Source organism: Pygocentrus nattereri, chromosome 24, assembly GCF_015220715.1.
Source record: "Pygocentrus nattereri isolate fPygNat1 chromosome 24, fPygNat1.pri, whole genome shotgun sequence".
NCBI lineage: Eukaryota > Metazoa > Chordata > Actinopteri > Characiformes > Serrasalmidae > Pygocentrus > Pygocentrus nattereri.
The window spans coordinates 14,583,934-14,598,474 of record NC_051234.1 but is presented as its reverse complement, the minus strand read 5'-3'; the positions used below and the strand labels follow the sequence as shown (position 1 = coordinate 14,598,474).

Below are 14,541 nucleotides of genomic sequence, written 5' to 3'. Positions count from 1 at the left end.
CAGAGTGAGAGCTGTGTTCGTATACTCAGCATTAAGTCGGACCATTTCAGTATTAGCGTTGGGCTCTGGCAGGGTTGTGCCCTGTCTCCACTCCTGTTCATGATATTCATGGACAGGGTGTCAAGGCATAGCCAAGGTCAGGGGGGCATTATTTGTGGAGGCCAGAGGATGGTGTCTCTGCTGTTTGCAGACGATGTTGTTCTTTTGGCTGAATCACATGATTGCCTCCAGTGCTTACTGGAGCGGTTTGCAGCTGAGTGTGGAGCGGTTGGTATGCGGATCAGCACCTCCAAATCTGAGTCCATGATCTTAGCCCGGAAAAGGATGGCATGCCCACTCCAGGTAAGGGGAAAGGACTTGCCCCATGGTGGAGGAGTTTAAATATTGTGGGGTCTTGTTCACAAGTGATGGGAAGAGGGATTGTGAGATCGGCTGCAGGCTGGGACAGGCGGCAGCAGTAATGCAGTCACTGTACCAGACTGTAGTGGTGAAGAGGGAGCTGAGCCATAAGGCAGAGCTCTCTGTTTACCGGTTGGTCTACATCCCAACCCTCACCTATGGTCATGAGCTGTGGGTAATGACTGAAAGAATGAGATTGTGAATACAAGCGGCGGAAATGAGCTTTCTTCGCAGGGTGGCGGGCTACACTCTATTTGATAAGGTGTGGAGCTCGGCCTTCCTGGAGGAGCTCGGAGTAGAGCCGCTACTCCTCCGCATTGAGTGGAGCCAGCTGAGCTGCTTCAGGCATCTGATTCGGATGCCCCCTGGACACCCTCTGGTGGGAGTGTACCAGGCATGGCCTACTGGGATAAGGCCCCAGGGTCGTCCTAGGACCCACTGGAGGGATTACATCTCCAAGTTGGTCTAGGAGCGGCTTGAGGTCCCTGGGAATGAGCTGGCAGAAGTTGCAGGGGACAGGGTCATCTGGGATTCTCTGCTCTCCCAACTGCTACCGCGACCCTATCTGAATTAAGCGGTCAACGACAATGATGACGATGATGATGATGATGATGATGTTTTTACAGTTTAAATACAACACCAAGAAGAATATTTCACTTAAACTAGCTTCAATTTAATCAATTGTGACAACAGCATATAAACTTAGACCCAATCACATTTGACCCCTTACCCCCATCACTCAGCCCTACTCCTCTGTTTTGCACATTCATCTCTAGGGGTAGGGTGTCCTGATTCATAACAAGCATAAAAATCACCAGTAGTGTATGTTTCGGTAGCTAGCTAGCTAAATTTCCTGTTCCACCATTTAAGGTGGAACAAGAAAATTCGAACAACAAGCTGGTGAATAGCTGACTTCAGATTCATATAACTGAAGATTTAGGGGTGGGAGATGATAAGTAAAGCCCCATGAGTAAGCCACTGGTGACAGTGGCAAAAGTGGCACAATTCTAAACTCTTTTCAGTAGTTACACTGTACTCAATATCTGGATTACTTTGTAGGGTAGCAGACTTGTAGAGGTTAACGGTGGATTTGATTTTTTGCCTAATTTCAATTTTATTATTGAAGAAATTCATAAAATCATCACAGCTGAAGGCTGATGGTATCTGGAATTAAATAGCTATTTGGTTCTTAGTCAATTTAGTAATTGTGCTTAATAATCTGTGATTCTTATTCAATCAGAGATGAGTGATAGTTGAGTGTGCAGTAGTAAGTGCCCTTCTGTAGTCTGTAAGGCTCTCTTTCCAGGCAGACTGGAATGCTTCTAATATAGTCAGGGGATATTTACCCTCTAGTTGTCTAACAGTCTGTTTTAAAGCTTGAGTATGATCATTGTACCACAGTGTATGGGGGAAAGCTTTTTTCTTTGACATTGTTTTACTTTTTAATGGAGCCACATTATCTAAAATAGAACAAAAGGCACCCAGTCATGATATCTAATTTTGGTAGTTTCAGATGAACAGCTGATGGAATCTATTATAACTGGGAGATCCAAACTTACTAGGTGTGGAGGATGTTGTACTTTTAACATGATAACATGGGGATGACGACATATTATGGCTAAATGATGTATGTTTATACCAAAGGTGAAAATTAAGTCAAGAATCAAGATATAAAAATTTCCTACAATTATTACTTTATATGAGAGTGTTAACTTGATAGAAAGTCAGCAAATTTCTGTAAGAACTCAGTATAGGGCCCTTATTACTAAGTAACATCTGTACAGTTGTGCAAATAAGCATTCGGTTACAAGAGGAAGTCTGAAGCTTGTCCTTTGTGTGTTAAAATCTGCAGTAGAACTCATGAGGTTGTTGGTGAGTTAGCAGTCAGGAGAGTCTTTTTCACCTTGTAGCTGGTGATATCTTCACGGCCTTCCCAGACTGATGTTGGGTCTTTAACGGTAACGTGGCTCTTTGGGTTCTCTGATTATTTCTACTTTGCTGCTTTAATCCTTTTGTCCAGTTTGTATATGGCCTCTTAATTGTTAAGTTGTCTGACCAGTGGTAGGATGGTCCCCCCTTTAGATGTGAGTCTTGGTCCTCCCGAGGTTTCTTCCTCCTCCAGCTCTGAGGGAGTTTTTCCTTGCCTCAGCGCTCACGGGGGTTCTGTATATTCTGTATATTCTGTATATTATGTTCAGTGTTTTGTCTGATTCTCTGTGCTGTGATTCCCATTTTTGTAAAGCTGCTTTGTGACAACATCAGTTGTAAAAAGCGCTATATAAATAAATTTGATTTGATTTGATTTGATTTAATTGTGAATTCTGTCCCCACTCCTGAATAGTGAATGCAGCCTCATTCCCCCCCCCCAAATATGTCTGAGTTCAGCTGGAAACCATGGTTTGTCGTTTCGCATTTCACCTGTGCTGTAGGTGAAAAGCAACTGGCCTCAACTGATGAAACTGATGTATGACATTTGTGTATTTGTCTGGACTCTTCAAAAACAGCCCAGTTCGTGGATTCAAAGCAATCCTGTAGCTTTTGAATGTTTCTACTGGTCCACCTCTTCACTGTTGTGATGAAAGACTTTTTGGTTTTGAGTTTCTGTATTTTGGGAAGAAGAAAACAATATTTTGATTAGAATTTCAGAAAGCTGATGGCTTTTTTAACAGTGTTGTAGCAGTGATCCAAAATGTTGCCTTACCTTATGGCACAAGTGACATGCCATCTGTTTCTTTAAGTTTGCACGGTTAAAATGGCCCAGAATTATGAGTGACTTATTTATGAGCGATTATTATAATTATGAGAGAGTACAATGGTTTGCAGAAAAGTGACTCTAGATGCAGGCTTTTAATATGGAGTCTTCACACTAGTGTTTGCTGTGATAGAAGCAGATTCCTCCTCCCTTAGTCTTGCCGCTGAGCTTTGTGCCTCTGTACGCTCTGTGCAGCAAGAAGTCAGATAGGTGCAGCTTGCTGTCAGGGGTCGGCTCAGATAGCCAGGTGTCTTTGAAGGAGAGGGGAGGTGCGGTTTAAAAGTACTTGTTGGTTTGGTTAAGCAGAATAGTTCTTACATTTTGTTGTGTAGAGATTGCTGATTTGTGAGAAATAAAGATGGTAAGGGATATTAAACCTACACTGTCTCAGCTTTTTGAGCACTTCAATGAGCACTTCAGCTCTTCTGCTTCTTCTTCTAGCCAGGTTGAACAGAGTCAGTGCACCCATTTTAAGGATTTCCAAAAGCTCTGAAGGTTTTTGAATAAGCTCAAAAAATATCAAGTGAAACATTGTGCCTGATGGTTAGTAACAATTCACTGCTCCAAGTGACTGAGTTTACTGTACAGTAGACAGCATTAGCAAACAAAAACAAGCAAGTATGGCTATCATGCCACGTATCACCATACCATTTGTGGCACCATTTTGTTCATTTCCTGTTGAGGTAGGGATAAATTTTGCTCATATGAGGGATGGATGGAAAGATAGATAATTTACTTCATATACAGTGCAGTTTGTGTGCAAGCATCTGTGAGTTCTCTGTTTTTGTATGTTGTACACTTAGTCAAAAACTGGTCTCTCCTGAAAGGTTATAAGAACCATGTTACCACTGCATGTTATCTATGAAAACTTATGCTCCTCTTAACGCTTTGACTGAAATGCATGCAGCTGTGTTCATCGCAGGTTGTTCATTTATCCAGCAAAGTATGAGCTTGTGGTGAAAAAGTAAATTAATCATGTTATTATCTTTGTTACTTGTAACAAACTGTCGTTCATTCTGGCTGCAAAGAAATTATAAAAATCAAAAATTCATAATCAGTGAATCCTTAGACAAGACCATTCCTATTCTGACCTCTTGTGATCTGTTGCTGAGAAAGGCTGTATACTCAGTAGATAAAGACACTGAGCCGCTGGAGTTTTTCTGAACATCTGTTTTCCTGGTTACATAAAACAAGCTTTTAGGCAAGATGGCACCAGTGTGTTTGTCGGTGTGCTGTCTGTTCCTACCCGTTTTATGTGTGTTCATGCTTGTGTGCCTCATCCACGAGTTCCCTACTGTATCATCAATTCAACTTCAATATGACCATGAAGCTTTGCTCAAAATACGATCTACAATGGACATATCTGCACATAAGATCGGTGGAGATCACCTTTTTCATCTGCGGTTCTGTCCAGTAACTTTAGTGTGTATTCGCCGTTTGTCCTGCTGCGTCACGCAGAAAAGGAAGCGCCAGAGAAAGCGGGGAAACGAGCCAGACTAAGAGTGAAGCTGTGCTCCTTCTGTCAAAACCACACTCTCCTGGTGCCCGTTCACCCCAGACTATCAGTACAGCTCAGCTGCACTGTGATCCAGAGTACGCCAGCAAGCAGGAGAAGAGGCGTAGAACACCAAAACCTGCGGCCTCTAGAACCCTCACCTTGGGTGTCTTGTAAATCTGTCTCAACTGTGAGAATGGCCTTGGCTAATGTTAGGTCAGTATCAAATAAATCTTTCATCTTTTTTATATCTCAAGAGCTGGACTTATTATTTTTAGTTGAGACATGACTGCAAGCTGATGATCTGAGCTTGTTCTCAGATCTTTGCCCCTCAGACTGTAGCTTTCTAAACTCACCGCGTACCACAGGAAGAGGTGGAGGAGTTGCAGTCGTGTTTAGAAATGGATACAAATGCTCTGCTCAGTCTATTGATGTGTATTCTAGTTTTTAATCACTTATTTTTAAAGTTGAATCCATGGACCCTCTGCCCTGCGTTCTTTTCTACAGGCCACCTAAAGCAAATAAGGACTTTTTTAAGGAATTTTCTTACTTTTTATCTGTAGTAACTGCGATGTCAGACCGGATATTGGTTCTGGGGGACTTTAACATTCATATATACTGCCCCTATAAGCCTATGGTCAGTGAATTTAACCATTTGTTGGACTCATTTGATTTTACTCAGCATGTAAATGGCCATACTCATGAACATGGACATACTCTTGATCTTATTCTATCTCATGGTTTTAATGTAGACAATGTGACAATTTATGAAACTGCATTTTCTGACCACATGCCTGTTATATTCAGCTCTCTGATAGCTTCACATTCTATGGCTATTAGAACTTCAGAACAACCTTCCAGAAAGTTAGACCTCACTACAGCTACTCAGTTTGCACTTGCTTATACAAATTACTTTTCATCTAGTGATCTTCACTTGAGCACTGAAGACCTAACTGCTTCTTTTCAATCCTGCTGTAGAACTGTGCTGGATTTAGTTGCCCCTCTGAGAGTTAGACATCCTAGATTTAAATCTCAACCTTGGCTGAATGACTCTATTAGGACGGCTAGGAAAGAGTGTAGGATGGCTGCGAGTAAATGGAAGAAGGATAGGCTGCAAGTATCATTTGAGATCGTCAAATCATGTTTGCCTTTCAGCCAGGTATTCCAACATTTGAGAAATTTAAACTGGTTTCCTTTGGAAAGTTATCTGACATCATTTCTCACGTGAAATGCTCTACATCTGCCATCAGTGTTCTTCCATCTTGGTTTTATAAGGATGTTTTTGACACAATTGGACCTGAAGTTTTATCGATTATAAATGCAAGTTTAGCATCTGGTGCAGTTCCTGCATGTTTCAATCTGGATGTAGCGGTTGTGAGTAACTACCAGCCTATAATAAAACTATGATATTTGGCTAAAGTGAAAAAAGTTGTGTTTACTCAACTTCAGTCTTTTTTAAACAATAGCAAAGTTTATGAAACTTTTCAATTGGGTTTTAAAGCATTGCACAGTACTGCGTCTGCTCTTTTAAAAGTGACTAATGATCTTTTACTTAATGCTGATTCTGGTTATTGTTCCTGTCCTGGTCTTGCTGGACTTGAGTGCTGCATTTGACACTGTTGATCATGATATACTCATTGAGCATTTGGAACATTGTGTTGGGGTCAAGTGTTTGGCTTTAAATTGGTTTATCTTCTACACTGCTCAAAAAAATAAAGGGAACACTTAAACAACACAATATATAATTCCAAGTAAATCAAACTTCTGTGAACTCAAACTGTCCACTTAGGAAGCAACACTGATTGACAATCAATTTCACATGCCGTTGTGCAAATGGAATAGACAACAGGTGGAAATTATTGGCAATTAGCAAGACACACTCAATAAAGGAGTGGTTCTGCAGGTGGGGACCACAGACCACAGATCAGTGCCTATGCTTTCTGGCTGATGTTTTGGTCACTTTTGAATGTTGGTGGTGCTTTCACACTCGTGGTAGCATGAGATGGACTCTACAACCCACACAAGTGGCTCGGGTAGTGCAGCTCATCCAGCACATCAATGCGAGCTGTGGCAAGAAGGTTTGCTGTGTCTGTCAGCGTAGTGTCCAGAGGCTGGAGGCGCTACCAGGAGACAGGCCAGTACACCAGGAGACGTGGAGGAGGCAGTAGGAGGGCAACAACCCAGGAGCAGGGCCGCTACCTCCGCCTTTGTGCAAGGAGGAACAGGAGCAGCACTGCCAGAGCCCTGCAAAATGACCTCCAGCAGGCCACAAATGTGCATGTGTCTGCATGGGGGTTGTGCTCACAGCCCGACACCGTGCAGGACGCTTGTCATTTGCCAGAGAACACCAGGATTAGCAAATTCGCCACTGGCGCCCTGTGCTCTTCACAGATGAAAGCAGGTTCACACTGAGCATGTGACAGAGTCTGGAGACGCCGTGGAGAGCGATCTGCTGCCTGCAACATCCTTTAGCATGACCGGTTTAGCAGTGGGTCAGTAATGGTGTGGGGTGGCATTTCTTTGGAGGGCCACACAGCCCTCCATGTGCTCGCCAGAGGTAGCCTGACTGCCATTAGGTACCGAGATGAAATCAGCAGGACAATGCTAGACCTCATGTGGCTGGAGCGTGTCAGCAGTTCCTGCAAAATGAAGGCATTGAAGCTATGGACTGGCCCACCCGTTCCCCAGACCTGAAACCGATTGAGCACATCTGGGACATCATGTCTTGCTCCATCCACCAACGCCACGTTGCACCACAGACTGTCCAGGAGTTGGCGGATGCTTTAGTCCAGTTCTGGGAGGAGATCCCTCAGGAGACCATCCGCCACCTCATCGGGAGCATGCCCAGGCGTTGTAGGGAGGTCATACAGGCACGTGGAGGCCACACACAATACTGAGCCTCATTTTGACTTGTTTTAAGGACATTACATCAAAGTTGGATCAGCCTGTAGTGTGTTTTTCCACTTTAATTTTGTGTGTGACTCCAAATCCAGGCCTCCATTGGTTAATAAATTTGATTTCCATTGATGATTTTTGTGTGATTTTGTTGTCAGCACATTCAACTTTGTACAGAACAAAGTATTCAATGAGAATATTTCATTCATTCAGATCTAGGATGTGTTATTTGAGTATTCCTTTTATTTTTGAGCAGTGTATATTAAGTGTAGAACCTTTTCTGTAAACATTGGGAAATACTTCTCTTCATCTGTGGCCATGACATCTGGGGTTCCACAAGGATCCATTTTAGGCCCTGTGCTTTTTTAGCTATATATGCTCCCCGTAGGCCAAATTATTTGTAAACATAACATGTCATTTCATTGTTATGCAAATGATCTACAACTATATTTACTTTTAAACCTTGGAAATCATTACTCCTTAGGAAGACTCAATGAATGTATCCTGAATATCAAGAATTGGATGACCCAGAGTTTTCTTCAACTGAATGATAATAAAACAGAGGTTATTTTATTTGGTCCCCCCACAATAACCAAGAGCTTGAAAGAAAATCTGGGTTCCTTAACCCCTTTATAAAAAGACAAGTTAAAAACCTTGGGGTGATTTTTGATGCTGAATTAAAATTTGATAAGCAAATAAATGCAGCAGTCAAGGCCAGGTTCTTCCAGCTTAGGACAATCTCCAGGTTAAAATAATTTCTTAATGCTTCAGATTTGGAAAAAGTCATTCATGCCTTTGTGACATCTAGATTGGATTGCTGTAATGCACTGTATTTTGGAATTAACGATGCATCTCTGGCTTGTTTACAACTAGTTCAAAATGCTGCGGCCAGAAAGTTAACTGGTACAAAGAAAAGAGAGCACATTACTCCAATTATAACATCTTTACACTGGCTCCCAGTGCATTACAGAATCCAATATAAAATGGCATTGATGGTTTTTAAAGCTTTGAATGGTCAGGCACCTGCATATGTTGAGGATATGCTTTGTATATATGCGCCCTCAAGATCTTTAAGGTCTGCATCTCAATCATTTTTAATTGTTCCTCAGTCTTGTTTTAAACAAAAAGGGGATCATGCTTTTGCTGTTGTTGCACAAGAATTTGGAACAGCCTTCCAAGTGACATCAGGCATACATCATCTGTGACTGGTTTTAAAGTAAAGCTTAAAACACATTTTTATCAGTTAGCGTTTAGCAGTCGTTGATCTGTGGACTGAGGTCTGTACATTGTTGTGTGAACATTGTGTGAACAGGTCTGTACATTGTATTGTAGTGGTGTTCGGAAGGTGGGAATCCTCTGTTGTTGTTTTTTTTATTGTGAAGCACTTTGGTTTAAATGTGCTATATAAATAAAATTTACTTAATTTACTTACTTAATTTTACCCAAGGGAGTTTGATAAGGGTATTACGTAAAATCCCTCAGATGTTTCTCTAAGGGAAAAAGCTAAGGGACTTACTACAGTGACTGAAGATCTTCATAATATAGTTGCAATACCAATGACAACTTTTTCTCTTATTAGCAGGGAACCTAGTTGAATACTGGGACTAAAAGACACTCCTAGTTTGATAACTGTTGTTCCTTCCAAGATGAAAAAATAACTGGTTTAACTTCTTCCACTTCAGAATCCTCCACACATCCATAGCTATTGAAAAATGAGTAGTTAGCTACTTTGTAGCTACTTTCCCAAAATTTGTAGCTAGCTTTAATATAGCTAATTTTCCAGAAAAAGTAGAGGCTACTTTTTAGCTGCTTTTTGAAAAGTAGGGTGCCACTTTTTAGGTACTTTCAAAGCGCGATTGTCAGAACATTAATGAATCTCCACCTGACACACCAAACAACCCCAACTGAAAGTGTGAATAAGACACTGCATTTAAATAAGATAAGGCTTTATTGTCATTTGCATCACATGTGGTACATGAGGTGGAATGAAATAGTGTACTCAAGGTCCCAGTTAACTCCCAAAAGTAACAATAAATAGTAAGGTGCAAATGACAGCAGCATGAGTACGAGGTAGAAGGTGTACACCTTAATATTGGTATGTATAAAGTGACGTGTAGGGGTGATATAGTGGAGGCACTGATTCAGTACAGCAGCAGAGATAAATAGGTGGACATGAAGTGCCATTGCAGTGATGTCTAATCGGAATTTAAGAGTCTTATGGCTTCAGGGAAGAAGCTGTTTCTCAGTCTGGTTGTTTTACTCTTAATGCTCTACAACCTCCTACCTGAGGGGAGCGGGACAAAAAGTGTGTGTGCTGGATGAGTGGAGTCCTTCATGATGCCAGTGGCCCTTTTCCTGCATCTGGAGGTGGAAATGTCTGTGGTGGTGGGAAGGCTGACTCCAGCAGTCCTCTGTGCAGCCTTCACCATCCTCTGCAGAGCTTTCCTTTCTACTGCAGAGCAGCTTCTGTGCCACACGGTGATGCTGGAGCACAGAATGCTCTCCACCACACATATGTAAAATGAGGTGAGGACTGAGCTCCTGAGTCCCGCACGCCTCAACCGTCTGAGGAAATAGAGGCGCTGATGTGCCTTCCTGATCAGGTTGCAAGTGTTATTACTCCAGGTAAGATTGTTGCTTAGGCGTACACCAAAATACCTATAGCTAGAGACCACTTCCACTGCAGATCATCCGATGTGTAGGGGAGAGGAGGGTTGGTGTTGCCCCTTCTGAAATCCACAATCATCTCCTTTGTTTTCTTCACATTGATGCAGAGATTGTTCTCACTGCACCAACTCTCCAGGTGTTCCACCTCCTGCCTATAGCCAGACTCATCACTATTTGTGATGCATCCAACCACTGCCGTATCGTCTGCAAACTTTACAATACGACAGCCTGGATGGATAGCTGAGCAGTCATATGTGAGCAGTGTAAACAGGAGGGTGCTCAGCACACAGCCCTGAGGGGCGCCGGTGCTGAGGATGATGGTGGAGGAGGAGATGTTGTGGATCCTCACAGACTGCGGCCTGTTAGTCAGCAAGTCAGGACCCAGTTACAAAGAGAGGTGCTCAGTCCAAGTGTATGGAGTTTGTAAGTCAGGATCTGGGGAATCATGGTGTTAAAGGCAGATGTGAAATCCACAAAGAGCATATGGACGTAAGAGTCCTTAGTCTCCAGGTGGGTGAGAGCAGTGTGGACCACAGAGGAGATGGCATCCCCAGTGATGTCAATGTTGGCTTTGATGTGGGTCATAACCAGTCTTTCAGAGCACTTTGTGACTGTCGGGGTGAGGGCTACTGGCCGATAGTCATTCAGTCCTGTCTCTGTGGAGCTCTTAGGGACTGGGATGACAGTGGCGGTCTTCAGGCAGGTGGGGACAACTGCCTGGATTAAAGAGGAGTTGAAGATGTCTGTCAGCACCTTGGAGAGTTGGTCTGCACAGCACTTCAGCACACGCCCCGGAATGTTATCTGGGCCAGCAGTTTTGTGGGGATTAATCTTCTTAAGGACCCTCCTCAGCTCAGTTTGGGTCACACTGAGGGGCTGTTCTCCGGGTGGTGGATTGAGTCTGGTGCTGGGGGGTGTGTTTGGGTCCTCAAAGCAGGCATAGTCCTTATTGAGAGCATCTGGCAGTGAGGGGTCCCTAGTGCACTGTGCATCTCTGGTGTTGTAGTCTGTGAGGCACTTGATGCCCTTCCTCATGCTCCATGGATCCTGGGAAGAAAAATGACCCTGGATCTTCTGAACGTATGCAGCTTTGGCACTCTTTACGCCTGCCGTCAGCTCACGTCTAGCTCTCCTGAGTTTCTGTGAATCGCCAGACCTGAAGGCAGCATCCCTGACTTTCAGCAGAGAACGCACCTCTGCATTTAGCCAGGGTTTCTGGTTCGGGTAGCACGTCACAGTCCTGGTGGTGCTGACATCCTCAATACACTTGCTGATGTATCCGAGGACAGCAGATGTATAATCCTCTAGATCCAGCTCCCCTTCATGCACAGCAGCATCCCTGAACACCTGCCAGTCTGTGCACTCGAAGCAGTCCTGCAGCACAGTCACCATCACTGGGCCACACAGTAGTGATCTTCTGTGTGGGTCTGGAGCGTCTCATTGGGGGATGATAGGCAGGGACCAGCATGATTGAGATGTGATCGGAGAGGCCAAGGTGGAGGCAGGGCACGGCTCTGTATACATCACTTATGTTTGTATACACACGGTCCAGTGTGTTATTTCCTCGTGTTGGTATGGTGACATGCTGATAAAACTTCGGCAGAGTGTTTGTCAGATCTACGTGGTTAAAATCCCCAGCCACCAAATGACTCTGGGTGCTTGTTCTGAAGTGAGCTGATGTGATCATGTAGCTCCTTCAGCGCGTCATTAGCTTTAGCACCAGGCGGGATGTAAACCGTAACGACGAACACCGCCGTGAGCTGACGAATTAAATAATGCAGCCAACACTTTACAGTTACGTATTATGTTGCCTCGGAGCAGTAGCTGTTAATCATGACACAGTTTGTGCACCAAACTTTGTTTACATACACACATAAGCCGCCCCGGCGGGCTTTCACCAGTAGCTGGTTGCAGTACACACGGAAGAGAAGCCGGCCAGCAGTCTGGAAGGCTGAGTCCGGCATGCTGTTGTTTAGCCACGTTTCCATAAGGCAAAGTATAGAACAGTTCCTCATCTCTCCGGAAACACTTATCCTCGGTTGCAGAAGGTCCAACTTGTCCAGGGAGCGGACATTGGCTAGGAACAGTGATGGAATCGGCGATCTGTTAGCATTGGGCTTTTGCCCCTATTTGCCCCTCTTGTGCTTCCTCTTGCCCTTTGTCCGCTGCACTCTGCTCTGCCACTTCGGTGTCTGTAGTAGCTGCAGTCTACCTAGCATAGCTCTGAGATTATGATCCATAGTTGCTGTTTCTACAGCCAAACCATCCTTTATTATAAACAGTTCGGTTTGGCTTAAGGCGCATGAAGTCAACACTAAAATCCTCCTTTGCTGTAAAAAATTACACACAGTTCTAACACAGTTTTCACTATAAATGGTCTTAAACACTGGAGTTAACGCATAACTGCTAATTCACCAACCTTTAGCACTGAAGACTGATGCACAGACTGCTGGTTACACAGCAATGCAGATAACGGAAAGGAAAAGAGAGATTTAAGATCAGCATTGATAATATGGAGATGAATGGACTTACTTACATTTACCAGCTTCTTGTTTGAATTTTTTCCATTTCCATTGTTTAGTGTGCATAAAGCAGAATCTTTTTACTGATATTTTATGGTTTTCCCCTGCAGATTCCATCATCTGCTGACTCTGTGGTGTGTGTCTGGTGCAGTATAATAACTTTGGAACCCAGTTCTCATATGCAACAGAGATTGGTGAGTACATTTGTATATACAACTGTACACTGACTCTGTGAACAGTATGTAGTTGTCTGTGTATGCGTGCACACATGCACATTGTTCTCGACTGTGAATTTCTATGTAAAATTACAGAACTGTGAATTTTTGGTGCCAGATCACACTCAAATCACAAACTAAGTCGGCTAAATTAGCAGGCTTGAAGTTGAAAAGTTGAATGAACTACAACCCCAATTCCAATGAAGTTGGGACAGTGTGTAAAACATAAATAAAAGCAGAATACGATGATTTGCAAATCCTTTTCACCCTGTATTCAATTGAATACACTACAAAGACAAGATATTTAATGTTCAAACGCACAAACTTTGGTTTTTTTTTTTTGTTGTTGTTTTTTCTTGGGCAAATATTCACTCATTTTGAATTTGATGCCTTTAACACGTTCCAAAGATGTTGGGACAGGGGCAACAAAACACTGGGAAAGTTGAGGAATGCTCAAAAAAACACCTGTTTGGAACATTCCACAGGTGAACAGGATAATTAGGAACAGGTGAGTGTCATGATTGGGTATAAAGGGAGCATCCCTGAAAGGCTCAGTCATTCACAAGCAAGGATGGGGCGAGGTTCACCACTTTGTGAACAACTGCGTGAGCAAATAGTCCAACAGTTTAATAACGTTTCTCAACGTGCAGTTGCAAGGAATTTAGGGATTTCATCATCTACAGTCCATAATATCATCAAAAGAGATGTAGAAATCTCTGAAAGTAAGAGGCAAGGCAGAAACCCAACATTGAATGCCCGTGACCTTCGATCCCTCAGGCGGTACTGCGTTTAAAACTGTCATCATTCTGTAACGGATATTACCACATGGCCTCAGGAACACTTCAGAAAACCATTGTCAGTGAACACAGTTCGTCACTCCATCTACAAGCGCAAGTTAAAACTCTGCCATGCAAAGCAAAAGCCATATATCAACAACATCCAGAAACACTGCCGGCTTCTCTGGGCCCGAGCTCATCTGAGATGGACTGACGCAAAGTGGAAAAGTATTCTGTGGTCTGGCGAGTCCACATTTCAAATTGTTTTTGGAAGTCATGGACATCATGTCCTCCAGGCCAAAGAGGAAAAGGACTGTTCGGATTGTCATCAGCACAAAGTTCAAAAGCCAGCATCTCTGATGGTATGGGGGTGTGTTAGTGCCCATGGCATAGGTAACTTGCACATCTGTGAAGGCATTAATGATGAAAGGTGCATACAGGTTTTGGAGCAACATATGCTGCCATCCAAGTAACGTCTTTTTCAGGGACGTCCCTGCTTATTTCAGCAAGCCAATGCCAAGCCACATTCTGCGTGTGTTACAACAGCGTGGCTTCATAGTAAAAGGTACTAGACTGGCCTGCCTGCAGTCCAGACCTGTCTCCCATTGAGAATGTGTGGCACATTATTAAGCACAAAATACGACAACAGAGACCCCAGACTGTTGAGCAACTGAAGTTGTACATCAAGTAAGAATGGGAAAGAATTCGACCTACAGAGCTTCAACATTTAGTGTCTTCAGTTCCCAAATGCTTATTGAGTGTTGTTAAAAGGAAAGGTGATGTAACACAGTGGTAAACATGCCCCTGTCCCAACTTCTTT

At 43.3% G+C, this 14,541-nt stretch overlaps 1 protein-coding gene across 5 annotated transcripts in view; it reads left to right on the top strand.

The window, feature by feature from the left end:
- Positions 1 to 14,541, top strand: part of LOC108442230 (vacuolar protein sorting-associated protein 13B) — a 401,016-nt gene that overhangs the window by 320,802 nt on the left and 65,673 nt on the right. For all 5 annotated transcript variants that reach the window (XM_037534077.1, XM_037534078.1, XM_037534074.1 and 2 more), the window contains one exon: positions 12,841 to 12,924. In XM_037534077.1, the coding sequence (XP_037389974.1) occupies positions 12,841 to 12,924 (84 nt within the window). The remainder of the gene's footprint in view (positions 1 to 12,840; positions 12,925 to 14,541) is intronic.